Source organism: Danio rerio, chromosome 14 (genome assembly GCF_052040795.2).
Source record: "Danio rerio strain M-AB ecotype USA chromosome 14, GRCz13ab, whole genome shotgun sequence".
Taxonomy (NCBI): Eukaryota; Metazoa; Chordata; class Actinopteri; order Cypriniformes; family Danionidae; genus Danio; species Danio rerio.
Window position 1 is genome coordinate 26,375,101 of NC_141034.1, and position 21,247 is coordinate 26,396,347.

At 38.4% G+C, this 21,247-nt stretch overlaps 1 protein-coding gene across 2 annotated transcripts in view; it reads left to right on the plus strand.

Annotated features, from left to right (window-relative positions):
- The window catches only part of gabrb2a (gamma-aminobutyric acid type A receptor subunit beta2a), a 101,910-nt gene extending 81,475 nt beyond the window's left edge, over positions 1-20,435 (plus strand). The window contains exons 7-10 of one of the 2 annotated variants that reach the window (NM_001024387.2): positions 740-892; positions 15,383-15,627; positions 16,070-16,210; positions 18,569-20,435. In NM_001024387.2, the coding sequence (NP_001019558.2) occupies positions 740-892; positions 15,383-15,627; positions 16,070-16,210; positions 18,569-18,913 (884 nt within the window). In that variant the 3' untranslated portion in view covers positions 18,914-20,435. The remainder of the gene's footprint in view (positions 1-739; positions 893-15,382; positions 15,628-16,069; positions 16,211-18,568) is intronic. The other variant, XM_087280212.1, reaches the window with a different exon arrangement.
- The last annotated feature ends 812 nt before the right edge of the window (positions 20,436-21,247 follow it).

The following is a 21,247-nucleotide window of genomic DNA, read 5'->3' on the forward strand; positions in this document are numbered from 1 at the left end:
CGCAAATCAGGTTAAAAAAAATAAACAAATATATATTTGAACTCTTTTCTACATTTTAGAACAAATAAATGCAGGACTGTGTTAATAATATTAAACATTTCACAAACCTCAGGTTAATGCATGTCCCTGACTCACAGCAGCTGTCAGACACAGGCTGAGAATGTTCTCCATTTTGACAGATATAGTCTATATAAGCATTGCTTCTTTAAACTCGTTGTTATACTAATACTTGCAGCATTAATAAAGTAGTCTAGGTGTAAATATAGTGGTAAGATAAAGTTTTGGGTTATTGATTCCGTATCTGACTTCTAAAATATATTATAATATATGTACAATTTTTAGGGAGTGCTTTTGTTTGTTGTTTATTGCAATATCTGGCAAAACTCTGACATGCGACAATCAAAATTGACGTACATGGTGGCTCAGAAAGTGGACAAACATTTATTAAGTTTAGTTTTTAAGCTAATCATTTACAGTGGAATTCATGCCAAAATTGATTTGCTATTCATCATTCATACATCTCAATCAAGACTGGTACAGCAAAACAAAATGATATTCCTGCATTAAAACAAGATTATAATGTTACACATTATTTTTATCCATTAATATAGCTGAATTTTTACCAAACCCCAGACCTCCCTATATTTCAAGCCCTGGCTACAGCCTTTTGTACGAGTAATGCAGTATGTTTTTTACTATTAAGTATGAAACTGTCTTTCTCTGTCTTTCCTTGGACCAGGTTCGTATCCACGTCTGTCTCTGAGTTTCAAACTTAAGAGGAACATTGGTTACTTCATCCTGCAGACCTACATGCCCTCAATCCTGATCACCATCCTGTCCTGGGTATCCTTCTGGATCAACTACGACGCTTCAGCTGCCCGTGTGGCTTTAGGTGGGACATCTGATTAAGCTGATGTCTGTTGACTAACCCTTTATGCATGAGCTCAGATGTTTGCTGCAATTATGGTGACCACTCTGGACTGTATCTTTATTCTGTATACTCAGGGATCAGCTATTGTGGTTCTTTGGATTTCTGCTACTTGTTTTACAGGCTGTTTTCTGTTTGCCTCTCAATGCAGTCGAGTAATACATCAGTGACCGATTTTTGCCAAAACATGTTTCTGTATCAACATCACTGTTGGGCATGAAACAACACTCATATTCACCACTACAATGTGAGCAAAGACTAGAAAGTTTTATTAAAATATTTTGCAAGTGCGTAAATATAAACACACTGAGACTTTATAACCAAGTTGTTTGGTCACACTTTATTTTGATGGTCCATTTGTTAAAATTAAGTTACATTGCATCTACATGCCAACTAATTCTCATTAGCATTTCTTATAGTCAGTTAAATGTCTATTGAAGGAGCAGTGTCAACAGATATTAAGCAGGCAGTCTACTAATACTCAAATGGACCATCAAAATAAAGTGTTATCAGTTGTTTTTTTTATATATCAAATTAAAATAGTGTAAACATAAATATTATTATGCTGAATTGCTAAACCAGTTGAATTAAAAAGCCCCAATTATGGGTTTTTGTAAATGAGCTTCCATGCAGTATGTAACACAGCTCTAAGTGAAAGAAAATGTCCAGCTGAGGTTCATATCTGAAAGTGCAACGTGTTTAAAACTATTTGTTTATTTTTTCCCAAATTTCTAAACATAATAGACAATGGCATTCAAGTTCGATGAAGAATGGTTCCAGAAAGCCGGTAAAACAAAAACCAAAGCTCTAAAGTAAAATAAATTAGTAATTAACAGGGTGAGAATGTGGTAAAAATCAGGCGAGGGCTTTTCTTTTTCTGGAATTTTGGAGCATAATTCAGGTCTGAAGGGGTTAAAACACTATTGGTTAGCTTTAGGGAAGAGGGAGAGTGAGGGGATTGGTCATTTGGTCAGTCATGAAGTCAGTCAGTCGACAGCGGCCTCTGGTGGATTTAAGTGAAAACAGCAGGCACAAATGGCACTCGCAAGAGAAATCTGAGAGCGGAAAAAAAAAAGCATACACAGCGGCCTCTGGTGGATTCGCTAAAACAAAAACTGCAAAAAAAGTAGCTCCTGGATTGTATCTTGCTTTCTTCAGAAATGTATATAGGGGTACATAATCAGAATGAGCCTGGGTTGGAAAGTTCACGCAGGGCGAAAAACATTGCGTGAGTAAACTGGAGCCAGTGATGCGGTGCTTTGGGTCAGGTGTGAACCTAGCTTCATGTGTAAGCCCTTTAAAAACCACACTAAATCCAAATTTACAATGCTTATTTAGCTAGTGCACATTGTTAATCTTAAAGTGAGCAAATAATCTGTGCAAGTTAATCGTCTTTTTGTTTAGGTTAATTTTTAATCAAAACTGAACAATTTGCTTCAGCACTGGAATGACAGTCCTTTTCTGACTCTGATGATACCAGTTTGATGGCCAAAATATGTTTAGCCACACCCCTCAAACCATTAGTTTGATGAATGTAAGAGATGAGAGGAGGTGCCCAAGAATAAAACCACGCCCTACTTAGTACACCATTTGATTTGTAAAAGTGTCATCATACTGAAATAAAAGTAACTTACAATCCACACGGACATTAGGATTAGTAAACTCCCTAATAAACATGAGTAGAATGTTCTTCAATACCATAAAAGAGTGATAATATCAACATAGGCTCATTCTGAAACCGAAGCTCTATATACGTTTATGGAGATCTCGAGTTATGTAGCCAGAAGTATGTATGTCTGCATTTCGCCTTCAAAACGAATGCTATGGGGGCAGTATGACACCGTTCCTTTTGGCGCTTACCAGCTGACTGCTTACCTTTGTGTGGACCGCTTTCCAGTTTGTCCAGTTAGCTTGCCGTCTACGTTGGCGGACTTGAGATGCAGAGAGGAGCTGACCACAATGACGGGGTTCAAGTGCGGCAAAGAATGGTTCCAGAAAAGTCAAAAACAGAATCTAATAACTAAAATAAAACAGTAAATGACTGGGTGAGAATGTGGTAAAATCTGAAGACATGGTAAAAATCTGATGAGGGCTTTTCTTTTTCTGGATTGCTTTTCAAAACTGTCGGTTCGGTTTAGGGAAAAGTTATGGGCGGGTCAATTGGTGCTTTTTAAAATAATATTGGATGGGATTAGGGAAGTAAGAGGGTGGATCAGCCGATTGGTCAGTCAGTTAGTCAGTCAGTCAGTCAGTCAGTCAGTCAGTCAGACAGCCGACAGCGGCCTCTGATGAATTTAAATTAGAGCAGGTGCGAATGGCACTCGCGAGGGAAGCCAGCGGCTTCTGGTAAATTCGCAAAAAAAAAAAAAAAAAAAAAGCTCATAGGACATATTTGGCGCTCTCCAGAAATGTATATCGTGGTACGTTTTCAGTATAACCCTATGTTGGAAAATATCTTGAGTTTGAATTAAACAACGACCTTATTTTAGGTATTTTAAACAAGAAACCCATTAAAGGGGTGGTCCACTACGAAGTCATATTTGAAACTTTAGTTAATATGTAATGTAGCTGTGTGAACATAAACAACATTTCTGAATGTAAAAAGCTCAAAGTTCAATGCAAAGGGAGACCTTGGTTTTTACAGAGTTAGCTTAGCAAAGCCTACAATGAACGAATTTTGGGGACTACAAAACAATACTTCCGCCCCCTGTGAGATCACAAAGGTTCGTTTACTGCGAATCCAAAGGCGCTGTAATGTTATAGCAGAGATAAAGCTAAAAATGCATCCAAACACTGCTGTTTCCACAGAGCTTCATCTGTTTCTGTATTTGGGCTTCCAAAGGACACAACACAAAGACAGAAGTGCTTACTGTTCAATATTAATTATGTTCCAGAGAATTATAAAATACATAGCAAGCATGATTTGACAAAACAGCTCCAGAATCTCTCGCAGTTCAGTGCTGGATTTGGTTAAAATCTCCTTAAAGCAGAAGTTGTAAGCTACAAGTAAGTGTTTTTATTTGTTAAAATTGATCATGACATGTACAGTGTCTAGCGTTAACGGTATGCTGTAGCAACGATGTAAACAATGGGGAATGCTGTTTTGCACTTCTAACGATTTAGCAACAAATTCATATTAATCAGTCAAACTGCTGCAAACACACACACACTTATGCCTAGTTCAGACTGCGTGATTTTAGCCCCGATTTTGGCTCGCTGACAGGTTTTGAGAAATCTTTGACAAATGCCTTAAATCACAGTCAAATCGCTGCTCGTGCACAAGAGTGACAATCACACAGTATGAACTATCAAAGACGCGATCTGAGAGAATCGCAGATGAGTCGCCGATGCCTGTGAGATATCTGGCGATTCAAATCATGCCGTGTGTAATGAGTTTTGACTGAAAATCACATCAGCCATTGCCTACAGCCAATGAGAGAGCAGCATTCACTTGTGTGTGTGTGCGTGTGTGTATACCTGCTGCAGGCCAGCGGGAGGCTGGGGGAGAAGTTAAAAGCGCTCTTTTTAGGTTTATTTGGACCCACAAAATGGAGGAATAACTAGTGGAGGTTTGACAGGACTGTGTCTGTTTGACTATTCATACAGAAAGAAATTAGTTTATTATCAACATTGAGGAGAAATGGCTACTTCCCTTTAAACCCAGGTGAGCAAACATGTACATGTTCTACCCCATTAAAGGCTTCTGTCTCATTATGTAGTTAATAACAAAAGATATACTACGTGTTTTTGGCTGTGAGACGTAGTTTGGACAAACTTGTTGGCGATTCTTCCTATAGTAAAGTCATGCAATGTGAAAGCCCCTGTCACTGATACATCTTGCAGTGTAAACACAGCAGCGACGAAATGCTAGCCCAGATAGTCATGCAGTGTGAAAACATCTGTGACATGACCACTTTAAAAATGCAGTCTGAACTCGGCATTATGCAGCACGTTCGTGTCTCTCTATGTGTGTGTGCGACTGTGCAGTGTTTCAGTTTAGGCAGCTTTTCCAAGCGTTTTACATCTCAGATAATGAAGTTGCAAAAGATATGTGGATGATTCATATTACTTATACCTGCATTGTCCGGAAATAAGTGAAAGACGTTGTGTAACGCGTTGAGTTAAAAAAATACAGGATAGCTCACCTAACTCGTGTTGCAGCCGAAACATAAATCAAGGCTCACACAGGTCACATCCCACATCTTGTGCTTTATTCTTCTGTCACAATATATTACAGAAAATAACTTAATCCGAGCATCAGAGAAAAAGAAAGTCCTGCGCACATGCTGTTGTTACAGAAACTTCACACATTTACGCACACACATAAACACACGCAATAGCGATCTCTCTTAAAGGAGCCACACCCCATTTTGGCTGACTGTTGTGACTGACTGTTTACACAGCAGAGAAGCAGGTGCTTGTACGGGCGTGTCGTGGAGCCGATCCACAAATCGCAGCACATTATGACGATGACTAATCAGAGTCACTTGAGGGCGGGCCTTTCAGAGGAACTAGGAAATATATCAGTCGTTTTCATGTTAGCTGAATAGCTGTATATAATCAAAGTGCGATATATGAAAAAATAACATGATTTCCTTCAAGTGAAACATGAGCTCAGATTGCTTTGCATATTATAAACACAACCAAGCCCTAAAATTACATTCTGGAACACCCCTTTAAAAATGTATATTGATTTTAGGATAATGGAACTCTATTTAAGACTCAGCCTTTCAGCACTCTATTAACAAATAAGATTTTAGGTTCCATTTGTAGTCTCAGATGGGAAAGTCCTACTCCGATTTCCTATCATAGAGGTGTTAAATTGCTTGACGACTGGAAGATTATGTACAGGGAGAGAAGAAATCAGAACTACAGCAGGTGTTCAGAGACTCCTGCCAACCGAACTGCAGAGAACAAGCTATGGTGCGCTTTCACTTTGCAGGTGTAAGATTTTCAACAGATTTTTAAACACCTATCATTGCAAATGCTTGCTGAATGGGGGATTTCACATGTGGCTGGAGATTTGACTTATGATTCATTGAATGTGCTGAAATGTGGTTATACTGCACATCTCCCCGGGTGTCAAGTGAGAATCGAAGTGTCATCATTCAAGTTGGAAAGCCAGTAGTCTCGTTTAGCCAAGCCTTAGATGCTATAATGTATAGCAGAAAGAGATCATCTTGGTGAACAATAATAATTTTGTTCAATGTCGAGGTTAAATGTTGCTACAACATCACTGTGCTACAATATGTCAGAGAGGCTCTGAAGTTAATGCAAATAATAACACAACAATCTGGATTAAAACCCATATGGATGTAGGTAAGGTTTGTTCTCCCAAAACTAAGAATTATCATAACGCTGTCAACAGAAGTCACTTCTGGTACACATCTGTTTGGACACGTCTGTCAACTTTTTCATGCCCACAAGCAATTTAAGTGATTCAATTACACAGCTTTTGTGAGCACAGCTTTATTTCCTGGTAGAGTTTCACATCAGACTTCTAGAAATCCAATCAAAGTTTAGACTTTCACTGTAGTTGCACAGTATTATTTTATTCCAAAAGATGCTGATCCAAAAACATGTCATGGGAAAATCAGGATGACCTTATTACATTTGTTCCCAAAGAGGAGAATTGTTTAGAGGTTGCTCTTTCATTGCTCAAGAGACGCACCGGGGTCCTTTGCTGTGTCAAAGTGAATTGTGTTTCTCCTAATATTTGTTGCAAAGAGTTGCAAATGTTCGAATGCATGCTATTTTGGGACATTTGAGGTGTTATCCATTCTAAATCTCTAGAGGAGGCACATGCTCTGTTTTCTCCTGGTATTCACATGCATTTGCAGTAATCACAAGTACAGTAGTCAGCTGAGATACATTAAAATTTCCTCCTGGTGCTGACCTGCATTTAAATAGATGTCTTATCACCACTTGTGTTAGTCTCCACTTTGTGTCACTGTAAAAAAAATGAAGCTACATTGATTTTGAGGACAAAACTGCACTGTAATGGTCATTATTGAGGGGCCCACAATAAAATTCATGCACATATTTATGCAAACCCAACCACACACACATATAATTATGACACCAAATCGCCTTTTTATAGCATCAAATAACTGAATAAAAGCAAGCTTATCAGATAAACAAACATGTGAACATATATCCGCGTGATGTGCTTAAATGCATCAAAAAAAAATTCAAAATAACATACAAACAGATATAATATATATATTTTTTATGAAAATGTAATGTTATTAAATTTTTATGAAATGTAATGTTTTGGAGCATGTCGACACTAATACATTTTCATTTAAAAGCACTAGTTTAAAAGTCTTTAAAGTGAATTTTTAAAATGCCGTTTTCGTGTTGCAGTTTGGACTGTAAAAATGGAGGATTTCAAAAATGATGATGTAGCATCCTGTAATGATCATGTTAGACCAGTAGATGGAAAGTAGGTGTTTTTTTTTGTGACTGACAGCTGATAATAAAAAAGCTATTTTTTTCTCTATTTCTGTAAGAAATTTGTTCGCAGCTTTTTTTCAAGCTGTTTTACTAAATTTTATGATAGAAAGATTCTCATTTGTCCATCTTCTTTTGATATATAGGTTTTTTCTTAATGTATTGTCCATGGTGTGATTTATACACGTGATGTATGCCATAGTTTTATATTATTTTAACGTTATATTGTTTATATGGCGGATACTACGCTCTCTCGCTCTCGTTAACATGCTTAAATACCTGTGCTATTTGACAATAAAAGAGCTTTTTTAGTCCTCGTGTATAGATTTAAGGTTTGCAACTCTGCTTAAGTCTTTTCTGAAATGAAAACGTCAGACTTGACATCATTTGCTATGGTTTTTAATGATGCGTGACTCGCATTGACAGGTAAAAATCTGATCTACCTGCTTTCACTGCAGACACGAGAACACCGATCCGATTCATATCGGTTAAATTTCCACACGAACAAGGCCTGAATCTGATTGGAGTAAATCGGAATCCATGTGATTTGTTCCTGCTTACACGTACATGGGCCATATCCGATCTGTGTGACTTGGGAGAAAAAAAAATCGCAATTGAGTCACTTAAACAGTGCAGTGTAAATGCAGCCTTTGTTACGACCAATCCACATAAACAAATACGTGCGTAACAATCTGTCGATGTAATTGTTATGACAATTTGACATTTCTTTGTCATAAATCTGACATAGCTTGATTGTCATGAGACCAATGAATCTAATTATCATTAATATTCTTTATACTACAGTGGTACAAATAGAATTTTTTTATAAAATTGAACCAAATATGCATTACGATGTTATAAAATTATATTTAATAATTGTATGGACACTTTTAAAGGTGCAGTAGGTGATCTTTCATTATGCTTTCACAGCTTAGCATAAATCTCTGAATCACACCAACTTCCCTGCCGTCTGGAGCCACACCTCCTAAAAAAACGAGCACAGCAAAAGTACCCTCTCTCATGTGTTAAAGAGCCCATGTTATACATGAAATAGGGTCATATCTTGGTTGTAAGGGTCTCCAACAACAGTCTAATATGCATGCAAGGTCAAAAAACACTTTCATGGTCTTATAATATGCATTTATTTTTATCTAATTATCCCAGCGACTCCCGTATGAATCGTCCAGTGATTCATTTGTTCCCAAACCCCTCCTTAGCGCGAAGCTAATCTGCGCTGATTGGACCGATGACAGTCTGTCGCGATTGGTCGACTGCCTTCAGTCAGAGAGGGAAATGGCCAATAGCCAATCAGCAATATAAAAGTAATCACAGTTCATACACGCTCGATAGTGTAGGCGTGGATTTTAGCTGCCACACACACACAAAAACACACACACACACACCTCCGGACGACAACGCTCCCGCTTCGCGCCCGATCCCGCTAGAGCGGGGGACCAAAAATCACCCAGCTATACAGTCCAGACAGCCAAGCTGTCTGTATAAACACAGCACCAAGCACACAAAGTTCGTTTGCTCGCTCTCTCGCTCTCTCGCGCTCTCTCTCTCTCATACGCGCACGTGCGCACTAACACACACACAAGCACCAAGCAGACACATCTTTCTCATTCGCATAGCAATATCCGTGATATTGCTAGACAGCCTGCTCCCATCCCAAATTAAACCCGTTACCGACCGCTCCCCGCGATTTATTCGGAAATTTATTCCCGCAGCTGTCCCCGCGCCAGATTTCTGCAGCGCGGGAATAAATTTCCGAATAAATCGCGGGGAGCGGTCGGTAACGGGTAACGGGTAACGGGTAAGCAGAACTCTAGCACGGAGCTCCATAAACAAAGCAGCACGCGTCGCGTTTTTAACGTGACTTTGCACGCGATAAGAGAATATAGCCAGTTAACCTGATACAGTACACTCGGTTACAAGTAACAAATCACAACTAAATACATTTGCAAGCTCGAGTCAACGAGGCAACAACTTTAACCGCACGTACTTACACTTGAGAAATGGAGGAAGAAACCCATCCTGACGTCCATCAGTAAGTTACTGTTTATTGATCCTTCCTTTAACAAACTCAGATGAAGTATTCTTTGTAGCATGTAGCTTCCAGAAGTTTTCAACTGCTTGGTTATAATGCTGATGTTTCATCTTTGGGTAGAGACTCAATATAATATCCATCTGCAGTGTGACTTCAATCGACCGGCATGTTTGTGTGCGTGTTGTTGTGGGTGTGCGTGTGTTTGTGGGTGTGTGTGTGTCTGGGTTTCTGCGTCAGAGGGCGGGGCCTCAGGTTTGAAATCTCCCGGGTTTGCGCGTGCACGTGAATAACTTGGTTTCGTTCGTACGTCATGGCGAAACACCTAATGAATCGGTATCAAGGCGACTCGTTTGAAGCACTATGAGTCGACTCTTTTATAGATGAATCAACCGTTTTAAACACTGTATTCTTACAAATTTAAGCCTTAGCTGGATACTTCACTTCACTTAGAGCTGTGTTACACACTACATGGAGGGGAATTTTCAAAAACCCATAATATGGGCTCTTTAAAAGTGACTAGTGCCTGTCCGGCAGCGAGCAAGCCAAACTGACATGCTACTTCAGAGTGAATATTTAGAGTTGCATGGTAAACAATATAGGGAGAGACTAGGTGGAATAGGGCTATTTACTTGTTTTTTGTTGTTAAACTAATTAAAATCTACATTATAGATGCTGTAAAAGGTCACTTATGAAACTGAAAATAGTCTTATCAATCTTTTATCGAAAGATTTTAGTGGCTGAACAACATTTCTGTAAAGATATAACCCGTTTGTAACAACATCTAACGTTACATCAGATCTGCATGAAGCTAAAATAGTTTTAAAACAAAACATTACCTGTCTAAAAGAAATCCTTCAGCCATTGTTTCATACTTTCTCCAGCGTGCAAAGGTAACTCCAATATTGATTCAGGTATTTAAAAAGTTTTGATTAAGCAGGTTTTCACCGATCGTGTGCGCGCGCCCTCTCTCGTGAACGCGCGGCACCAACAGCGGTTGGCGGAGATGCGTAAAAACGGCTGTGCAGTTGTTCAAATCTGCATTTGCTGACAGACTGACAGACAGTTTTGCCTACTAATAGGAATTATGAGAGATTTCGGTCTGATTCTAGTTAATTGGATGAACATTTTTTAGTTTTATGCCTTACCCAAAATATAAAAATACATATAAATACATTTAGATCATTTACTTGAACTATTGAACTGTGAAGAGACTTTCAACCAGCACAACAAAAAATGCTTCTGAAGACAATCACCTACTGCACCTTAAATGAGAATTTTTCAATGGCAATTTTCTTTTCGCTACCCATGTTATAATTGATTCATGACTATCGTGTTTATGACAGATTTATGACAGGTGTTGTTGTCTTTTGCTGATTTCAGACTGCATCATTTTAGCCCATATTTTGACTCGCCGCCAGGTTTTGAGAAATCGGCAATAAATGCCCGAAATCACAGGCAAATCGGTGCTCATTCATGTGAGTAAAAATCGCACAGTGTGAACTATCAAAGACACAATCTGAGAGAATCGCCAATAAGTCGCTGACACTTGTCAGATATTTGGTTGCTAAATATCTGGAGCTGTTGGTGATTCAAAGTCATGCCGTGTAAAATGTGTTCTGACTGAAAATAACATTGGCGATCACATACAGCCAATGAGAGAGTAGCATCCACTAGTATGGGTATCTGCAGGCCAGTGGGAGGTTGGGGGAGATGTTAAAAGAGCTTCTTTTGAATATAAGGTATGGAGGAAAAACTAGTGGAAATTTGGCAGGAACACCTGTGTCTGTTTGATTTGTCATCTGAGCAAAATCATAACCGGCCCGAAAAAGAAAAAAGAAATTGTTAATTCCCTTCAAAACCCAGGTGTGCAAAATAAGTATATTTTCTACCCCACAAGGCTTTTTTGTTCTCATGTATTATTTTGACAAGTATGTCGATGTAAAGTTTGCATTTGAAAAAAAGTATAATTGACTTCATCCCTCCTTTCTGCTTCATATATACTGTAAAAAAAAATCTATCAGGAGCTATACTGTATAAATAAGATCACCATCATATCATTTAAACTTTGGTTTGTCGACTTGCAAAACTCACTGCGTGTGACACCTCCACATAAAAGACTGTACGCCAGTTTCACAACACATGAGCAGCGCAGCTATTTTTTCGACGTGCATGTTCACAACCGGACAGGGAGCAGAGCAGCGCGTCAGCGTCAAGCTGGAGCAGTGTGTGAGGCATGAGAGTACGTTTTTTTTTTTTTTTTTCTGTGCACATTCTCAGTTTGCTTTTTAATTAAACTACAATGCTTTCATCAGCATTGGTTCGGTTGCACATAGATAATAACGTCTTTATTCTAGGATTACCACTCTTAATAGCTAAATACACTTGCATATAAAGTAAATTCTCAAAACATTTACTGGGGCACTGGCGATTTTTACTGAGGCACGTGCCCCAGTAAATGGGATCTAGCGATGCCCCTGGTCAAAACCATGCAAATCTCCTTCGAATTCATGACGTCATGTCATGGGTATAAAAGTGTTATGACAGTCTTATGAATACCCCTTCAAGTGAATACCTCCAAATAAACAATCTCAAAAATATAAACTTGATTGACCATTGTTTGCTTGTCATTCATTTGAAAAAAGGCATCTTAACACCAGGTGTAAACAGGGCCTTTGTTCTGTTTAGCAGAAAATCTCCATTCGCTTAAAATTTTCTCTCTGATATCTAGGAGAAACTAGTGAGCTATTGTGGTTGTGCTATCCATTGGGCAGCACCGTCCTGTGCTCCAAAAGAGGAAGCTCAGATTGCAAATAAAATTGTATGATGCTTGGACTCAAGTGGGTCTTAAATCTGCCTCACTCCAACGAAGATGCGGTGCTGCCAGCTCTTGCCTCCCTCCTGCTCCCAACTCTATTAGGAGTGCTGTGTAGCCTCTGCTGATCTGCGCTGATGTATTACTGCTGATTAAGCTGACAAACTTTCCTCCGGTCGGTCTTTACTGACGTGTTTTATGTCCAGGGCCATGTTCCTGCCATTATGACAAAATGGCTTCTTGTGACGCTGATACTTCGGGGGGGAGACGGGGAGAATAGATCACTGATGATAGGGAGGCCGGGCCTTTTGTGTTTGGGTGAACTTGTCAGAATTAATCTGTCTGCAGTGAGGGGCATGTGACAAGGAAACACATGTCTGAACCTTGCTGTATTGTTTAAGCCGAAATACAGCAGCTCTGTTACAGACTTGACATCTCTTTGGGTCTGTGTGGCTTCAGAATGAATGGCTTGAGCTTTCTAGACAGTTGGCTAAAGCTTGATATGTGTGAAATGATGATGATGATGAACAAATTAAATGTTTGGGGTGTGGGGGAAATGCTGATGGAGTGTTCGTTGACTGATTTGACAGATGGATTGAGGTAAGCTTAGAGGCAAAAATCCATCATGTAACTACAGATTATGACATTTTTTAGAAAAGGGACAGCAGTGCTTGCCTGTACAAAACTCAAAAAAAATAAAAAAATAAAATAAAAAATCCAGGCTCATTCTTAAAATCTACAGCTGTATACATTTCTGGAGAGTGCCAAATACGTCCCAGGAGCTATGTTTTTTGCAGTTTTTGATTTCACAATCCCACCAGAGGCTGTTGTGTATACTTTTTCAGATCTCAGATATCTCTCTTGAGTGCCATTTGTGCCTGCTATTCTAGAGTAAATCCACCAGGCTGCTGTCGACTGACTGACTGACTGACTAACCGACTGACTGACCCACTCTCCTCCTTTCCTAAACCCAACCAAAAGTGTTTTCAAAAGCAATCCTCGTGGCCGCCTGTTTTTTTTTTTTACCACATTTTTAGATTTTACCACATTCTCACCATGTTTTTTATTTGTTTATTTTATATTTTGGCTTCTGTTTTTGTCCTAATCTGCCTTTCCAATACACACAACAAGTGACAGACCGGAAGAATTTCCATTGGAGAGTAGTCCGGGCGCTGAGTGCAGTTTCGATCATCTCCGTATGCAGAAAATTCAGATCCGTTTTGAAATGCGGATACGTTGAAATATTAGAACTCCTGTGATTAGACCGTATGCGACCAGTTGATCGGATGTAATGTATTCCAGTGTTGTCCAAGCAGGTCCGTGTGCACGAGATGAGAAATAGTTGTATTTTTTTGTTATTTTTTTAATCAGAAAAAAATCTATATAAAAAACATTGCTATTCATAAATGTGTAATAAATTATTATTATTTTTTTTGTTTATGTTGCCTCCACATTCCCTCCAAAATCTTCAGCGGTCTATGAGTTTCTACTATTATTAATTAATTCATTCATTCATTCATTCAACCATGGTATATGCACAGAGAAGAAAGACTCTTTTCGCACTCCTTTATTTTGGACACCGCGAGAATCAGCTTCTCTCCCATGATGCACAACAAAACTGAAAATTCTGCGCGCTTGCCACAAGGGGGCGTATTTCGACAGTCATTTCTGAATGTCGTCTGCAGGGGAAAGGCAGCTTTACCCACTTTCTGGAACTGTTCTTTGCCGGATTCAAACCCTTTTGTGTCGTAGTCAACTTCTCTCTGCGTTTCAAGATATATAGCGAGCTACTGGTCAAACTGGTAACAGTGGGAAAGCTGCCCATATGGAGGTAAGCGGTCAGCTGGTAAGCTTGAAAAAGAACGGTGTCATACCGACTTGTAGCGTTCGTTTTAAAGATGAAATGCATGCCAAACGTACTCCTGGCTACATAATTTGCGATCTCCAGAAATGAAAATGGTATGTTTTTAGAATGAGCCTATGTTGCACAAAAGGTATCTTATGTAGAAGTTTTTTTTAGCATTGCTAGGCAGTGCTAGTTCGGAGTGGCCACTAACATTTGAATGCAATTGTATGGTTCAGGTCACCCATTCAACGTAAGTCTTTGGGGTTGTTTGTGTCTGTTTTGCCATCTCCCATATAGAAATCTGATGCAAATGACATATACAAGTTCATATTTGGATTGTACATATATAAAATATAGGTAATATATGCAACATATAGTTTCAATTATTGCAAAAAAATAACACTTTCATATATGTTTCCTATATATATTTTGTATATTTTATATTAAACTATTGGGGGGCTGTGCCAGGGCTGATCAAGTTTCTGAATAATCAAGCTCCCTCCCCTTCATTATATATGTAAAATCCTGTTATTTGCATATATTTCCATGTATCAGTTTTTATTTGGGCTACCAGGCAATATCATAAGTCCTATTGTCTACTAACAGCCTCAACTGTCTGGTTTCCATTACAGATTTGCACAAAGCATTTACATTCACAGGGCACCTTGTTTCCATCACAGCCTTGCTAAATATTCCTTGTTTGAATTGTCTGAATAATGACCCCATGTGTGGGTAAAAACGTTTTTGTTGTTGTTTTTGTGTGTGTTTTTGCTAAATCAATGTTTTTCCATTAGGCATGTTTTCTATTGAAATTTGTACAATTTGAATGTTAATGGAAATGCAGCCATTGATGTGCCAAAAACGAGATGAGTTGCTTGCCAAAGATCACATAACCCCCAGAACCCAACTATTAATATTGTCATATAACATGCTACATGAATGCAACCAGAAATTGTACTCTCCTTGAATCCATAACCCCAAGTATGATATGAATAACGCATCTTTTCCTAGGTATATCTTAATGGCTGTCTCTGGCAGCTCTCGCAGCACATCTTTTCTATTTGCATTTGCATTAGCACATTGTGTTCAAGTTTATTGTTGTCAAAAGTTTTCATAATGGTTTCAAGTTTGAAGATGACACATGAATAACCTCGGTAATTGCTTAGTTGGCAGCTCCTTCTCAGTACTTGCCGGATAATTACGTCTCAGTCCTCTTGTTACATAAAGCTGCAATTGACTTGAGCTGCACAGTACTGTACTTAATTATCCTTGAACACTTTCTCTGAACTCCAGGTATCACCACCGTGCTGACCATGACCACCATTAATACTCACTTGAGAGAGACCCTCCCCAAGATTCCCTATGTGAAAGCCATAGACATGTACCTGATGGGCTGCTTTGTCTTTGTGTTCCTGGCGCTGCTGGAGTACGCCTTCGTCAATTATATCTTCTTCGGGAGAGGCCCTCAGCGGCAGAAGAAGGCGGCGGAAAAAGCCGCCACGGCCAACAATGAGAAACTCAGGCCCGACCCCAACAAGGTACTGCCGCGCTGGACCCACACACACACACGCCGCGCATCATTAGGGTTTGTTGACAAAGGCCTCTGGTCAGTAGGTGGTCAGTACTCTGAGGTAATGTGTTGTGACTTCTATCAGTGTCCTTTCAGGGTCAGTGGGCTTTGGAGATTGTTAAAACACCGGATGTATAGCTGTGTTCTTTCCACTGGCGTAAGCTTGTTCACAAACCACAACCTAATGGGCTTTTACCCCTCAGAAACATGCGCTGAAATATCCGGGAGATCGGCGCAGACTTTTGTTAGCTGTAAACAACAGACTAGCTCACTCATCCCGGGCCGGGCCGCGTCCGAGCTCGTGGCTGGCAGAGCCTCTAGGGCTTTCCTTCTAATCTCATTCAAAAGAGTTGTGTCTCTCCCTGAGTGCGGCCGACCTCTGTAACAGTGCTGATTTTGTATGCTTGCAGTGGTTGGTGGGAAGTGTAGTTCAGAGAGACGATGCTCTCTATGCCAGAATGAAACAGAGGGAAATTGACGGGTATGACTCGATGTGGGATCCGATCTTTGCGGAGGATGCAGCATTAGGACTAGGCGATCAAAGACTTAAGGTACTGAATATTTGACCTGAAGTCAAACAAAAACAAATGCAATGGCTCTGCATCGATAACCAACCAGAAGTGAACACACCCAAGCTCTTTCTGTTTGATTATTGTTTCTTTGGATGACTTTTTTTCTTGTTCCTTTAGAGTAATGATGGTAGCCATCATCATTTCCACCATTACGTTGTCCTGCCCTTTTTTCAGTTACCGTTTGCACCCGAGCCTTTTCCCAGACGCCCATTTCTGTTTGATCGCCGTGCATAGCAGTGTATGCTTATTAGTCTTCAAGCACATTCACACCAAGTATGATAACTTGTACTGTAAAGTTAATAATATTATATGTCAACACCATGACTGTATAGCTATGTGTTCACAAAAGCAGTTTTCTCTCAAGGTTAGCATTTTTAAGTGTGAAGAGGTTATGATATACCCAATTTATGACTATATAACTTACAGTATGGTTACTTAAATAGTGAGTAGGGCATAATACATTGTGCGTTTTTAACAATGTAATCATTTGGGATTTGTGTAGCTCGATTAGCAATTAATTGCATTATAATTGTATGACAATCATGGGTTTTATCTCAGGGCTTAACAATAACATCCCAGAATTGGAACTATTTTTGGAATCACAAGATACAGTTTAAGTCAGAATTATTAGCCCCCCTTTAATTTTTTTTTTTACTTTTTTAAATATTTCCCAAATTATGTTTAACAGAGCAAGGACACTTTCACAGTATGTCTGATAATGTTTGTCCTCTGGAGAAAGTCTTATTTGTTTTATTTTGGCTAGAATAAAGACAGTTTTTAATTTTTAAAAGCCCTTTTAAGGTCAAAATTATTAGCCCCTTTAAGCTATACTTTTTAGATAGTCTACAGAACAAACCACTGTTGTATAATAACTTGCCTAATTACCCTAATCTGCCCAGTTAACCTAATTAACCTAGTCAAGTATTTAAATGTCACTTTAAGCTGTATAGAAGTCTTGTAAAATATCTAGTAAAATATTATTTACTGTCATCATGATAAAGAAAAAATAAATCAGTTATTAGAAATGAGTTATTAAAACTATCATGTTTAGAAATGTGTTGAAAAAAAAATCTTCTCTCTGTTAAACAGAAATTGGGAAAAAAAAAATAAGGGGGCAAATAATTCTGACTTCAACTGTACATGCAACTATTAATTAACATTTGTTTTTCAGTGTAATAATAGACTGAGTGTTGGCGTGGATACCAAAATAACTGTTATCGTTCCAGGTGTGAATGCGTTGTAATAAATGTTTATTTGACAAATCATTATAATACCCTAAAAATAATTATAGCATACCACATTGGTATGGATGCAAATATAGTTATCATTTTAAATCTTTAGTTATCAGTCTTGGTGTGAACAAGCCATAAATGCCTGTAAATTATTGTGATGAAGATTTTGGGGTAAATTTTCCTAAACAAGTTGATAGCTACAAAATCCAAGTGGTTGTTAGTCAATAAAATATATGAGTGCAATATAATGCTAATATATGAGTGCAATATAATGACACTTAAAGAAAAAGTGACATTGATTTGTTAAAATTAAGTGTGATCATTGCTTTGCTTCAGTAGCATTAGCAATTAGCAAGCCACATTAGCAAAGTTTACTTCTCAAAGGCAGCATTTGCAGAATAATCATCAGCGAGCAGTTTAAAAATTAATAATGATTCAAATCAACATTTGAAACCAACTCTTATAAAAAGTAATGATAAAAATGTGCTTTATCAGGGAAATCGTGGAAAACGAAAGCAGCTAAATGCTTTCCTTCCCACCCCACAGCCTTTCCTTACCTCCATCTCTGTAACCTGATTCCTCACTGTCGATCTAGACTTTTGCCTTCATGTTTTTGCCTCTTTTATTTGCATTATTTGGCTGATTTTTATGCAGACAGAATTTTAACCATGCCATGGTTGAAATTCGGAAATAATTATGGATATTATTGCCTGAAAAGCTTTACTCCACAGCTTATTATGAGTGCAATGTAGCTTTCACTGATGATTCATTTACTCTCGTGTTTTTGCCAGCTATGGCTGTACCGCATTCATCATAGTTTTAAAAGGGACAGTCCAATTCTTTTCAACATCTAGTTCATGATATCCATCGTTGTACATCATTTTCAACTTATTTATAAAAAACAGCATTAGACTGCGGTCTGTGTTAAAAAAAAAAATCACGTTTAGTAAGTGAACCTGGCTTAAAAATGCTTTATCCACAGATCTCAGAAAAATGCTGGTTTTGCAATTATTCTGTGGGGCTCCTTAGCATGACTTTAGTAGCGTACCATTTATTACAGGATTCATATAAAGACCTGATCCAATGATGTTACTTTTATCTCCAGATGACTCCCGATGATATCCGGCTGACCACAGTTGAGATGAAGAACGAAATGGGGCCGTCCGATCTCTCCAGGGGTCTGGGTGACCCACGCAGCACCATGCTAGCTTATGATAGCTCCACCCTGCAGTACCGCCGGGCGGCCATGGCTCGGCAAAACTACGGGCATAGCGCCCTGGAGCGCCACGCTACCCAGAAGAAAAGCAGGCTCAGGAGACGGGCTTCCCAGCTCAAGGTCAACATCCCAGACCTGTCCGATGTCAACTCCATTGACAAGTGGTCAAGAATGATCTTCCCGACTTTGTTTTCTTTCTTCAACATAGTTTACTGGCTTTACTACGTTCATTAAAAGGATGCGGAAAGTGGAAATGGACCAGAAAAGAAAACAAAGACGAGTTTAAAAAAATAAAATAAAAGAGAAAAACGTGAAAACTACACTTTTTGCTGATTTATTTCAAATATATAGTGGAAAGACTGAGGAAGATTTTAAAAAAATCAGGACGGACTCAAATTTTTTTTTTTTTTTGGACATAAACGTTGAGGAAACACGTCGGCGGCTGAACTGGAGAAATAATAATAATAAAAAAAAAAGATCACGCAGTACAGGGCTTGTTCCAGAGTTTCAGTATACCACTTATATTTGTCATATGTAGATTACTATGTGGATCAAATATTTATGCTTGTCTTTGCATATATTTTAAGATTTTTTTTTGTTTTCGGTTAGTATATGTTTACTTCGTAGCCAACTGCATCCAAGAAAGCTTTACAAAAGGCATCAAGAGGAGTCAGTCTTGAAAGTCTATTTTCCTATAGTTAAGCTGTATATCAGATATCTTTTAAAAGCATGCTTTGGTTTGTTTTCTTTATCTCTTGCAGAGAGCTGGAGCACAATGCATTTTCCTTTGACACTTTAAAGGTTCTTCTGTTCTTTCAAATGAGTTTGCAGGATGCAATGCAAAGACGCTGTCAGGAAGCCATACAGGGTATTTTCACAACAGGTCCTTTTACTATTGTTTTTTTTCTTCTCTTCTTTGTTTGATGTTGGGCCAACAAGGAAACTCAGCCCTATTAAAATGAGGATTTTATCTGATGCTGGGGGGGATTGTGAACAGGATGGGCCATGATGAAGGACATATCTGTGGAAAGGATGAACTGACATGGACCATTACCCTGGTGGTTGGACTCGCTGTCCTCTCCGGCTGTGTCAACAATACCTAGGCCGTGTAAATGCTAAACAGTCCTCATCTCTACACTGTATAAACTTTGTGTGGTGAGCCGCTAGGGGGAATACGGCTATTTGACATCTCTCAACATGTACCAGGCGAGTTTACCTCAAAGAGGAAAGACGCAATATATCTGTAAACCATTAACACTATCGATAGATATAAGTTGAAAACTAGTAGCTGATATTACATCATGGTAAAAAAAAGAAGAAGAAACTTTCTGATTCAATAGTTATAATATCAGATGTTAATGTTATGGTTCATTATTTAAACGTATTTTTTGGTGTATTAGATTTCTTAATGTTGAAGACTTTGGTTGAAGAAAAAAAATCTTGCTTCTTAAAAATCGGGTAAAGGATCTGAATCTTTTTCAAAGGCCTCAAAGTGCACCAGTCGAATTCAAGCAAGAAATGCGATCATTGCTACTCTGAAAATTTATGGTAACTATCACTTCAGTTCACTAACAATACGTGAAGGATCTGGATCATACAATCAAGGCATCTGTCAGGCAATTTTGTACAAAATCCTGTAAATTATAATGATATTTCATAATGACGTGTAAATATATATATTGTGTAATGATTGTCAACAATAATGAAAATGTATCTAAATTAAATTATTAAAGCTTAATGAAGCTTATATCTCTTACACCATTATGTTGCAGAACTTTCTTTACAGTTTTACAGCTAGAAAGTGCTGAGTTCGAATTTACTACCAAATAGAACACTATTACGACCCACTATTTAGATCAGAATTAGACATAATTTGGTCACACTTTATTTGGATGATTCGTTTGTTGAATTTAAGTTACATTGCATCTACATCTCAACTAATTCTGATTAGATTATAAGTAGACTGTTGGGTTGGGGTTAGTGTAAATTGACATGTACTTGCAAAGTGTATTACAGTCAGTTAAATGTCTGTTGAAGAAGCAGTATCAACATATATTAAGCAGACAGTCTACTAATACTCAAATGGACCAGTGCTACCAATTATTTTTATCCTTAATCAAATTTAGCTGTCTATACCAGAGGTGTTTTGAGAAATAACCAAGATATCTAAACAAAAAAAACTGTTTAACAGTTATTAAAGTTGAAGAATTACACATTGAGCAATGATGAAAGATTTCAATTGAAATTTCTGGAGGTTACAGCAGTCAAAAAATATGTAGTATAGAGTCCCTTGCTTTGAATGACTCCAGCACATCTGCAGCCACAGGATATCACTGGTCTCACAGACATCATTTGATCAGCTCCAGTGTCTTCCAATTCACTGAAAGTAGTGGGTTTCATAACTTTGTCATCATTACTTGGAATATTTCGTTATTTCTAGCTTTTCTTTACACACTTTAGCTTTAGTCTTTCCTCAGCTTGATGACCAACATCATTTCCCATCAGATCAAGATAATTCAAAGTGTGCTTTCATCACTAAAGCGAACTCAGTTGTCTGTTCACACAACA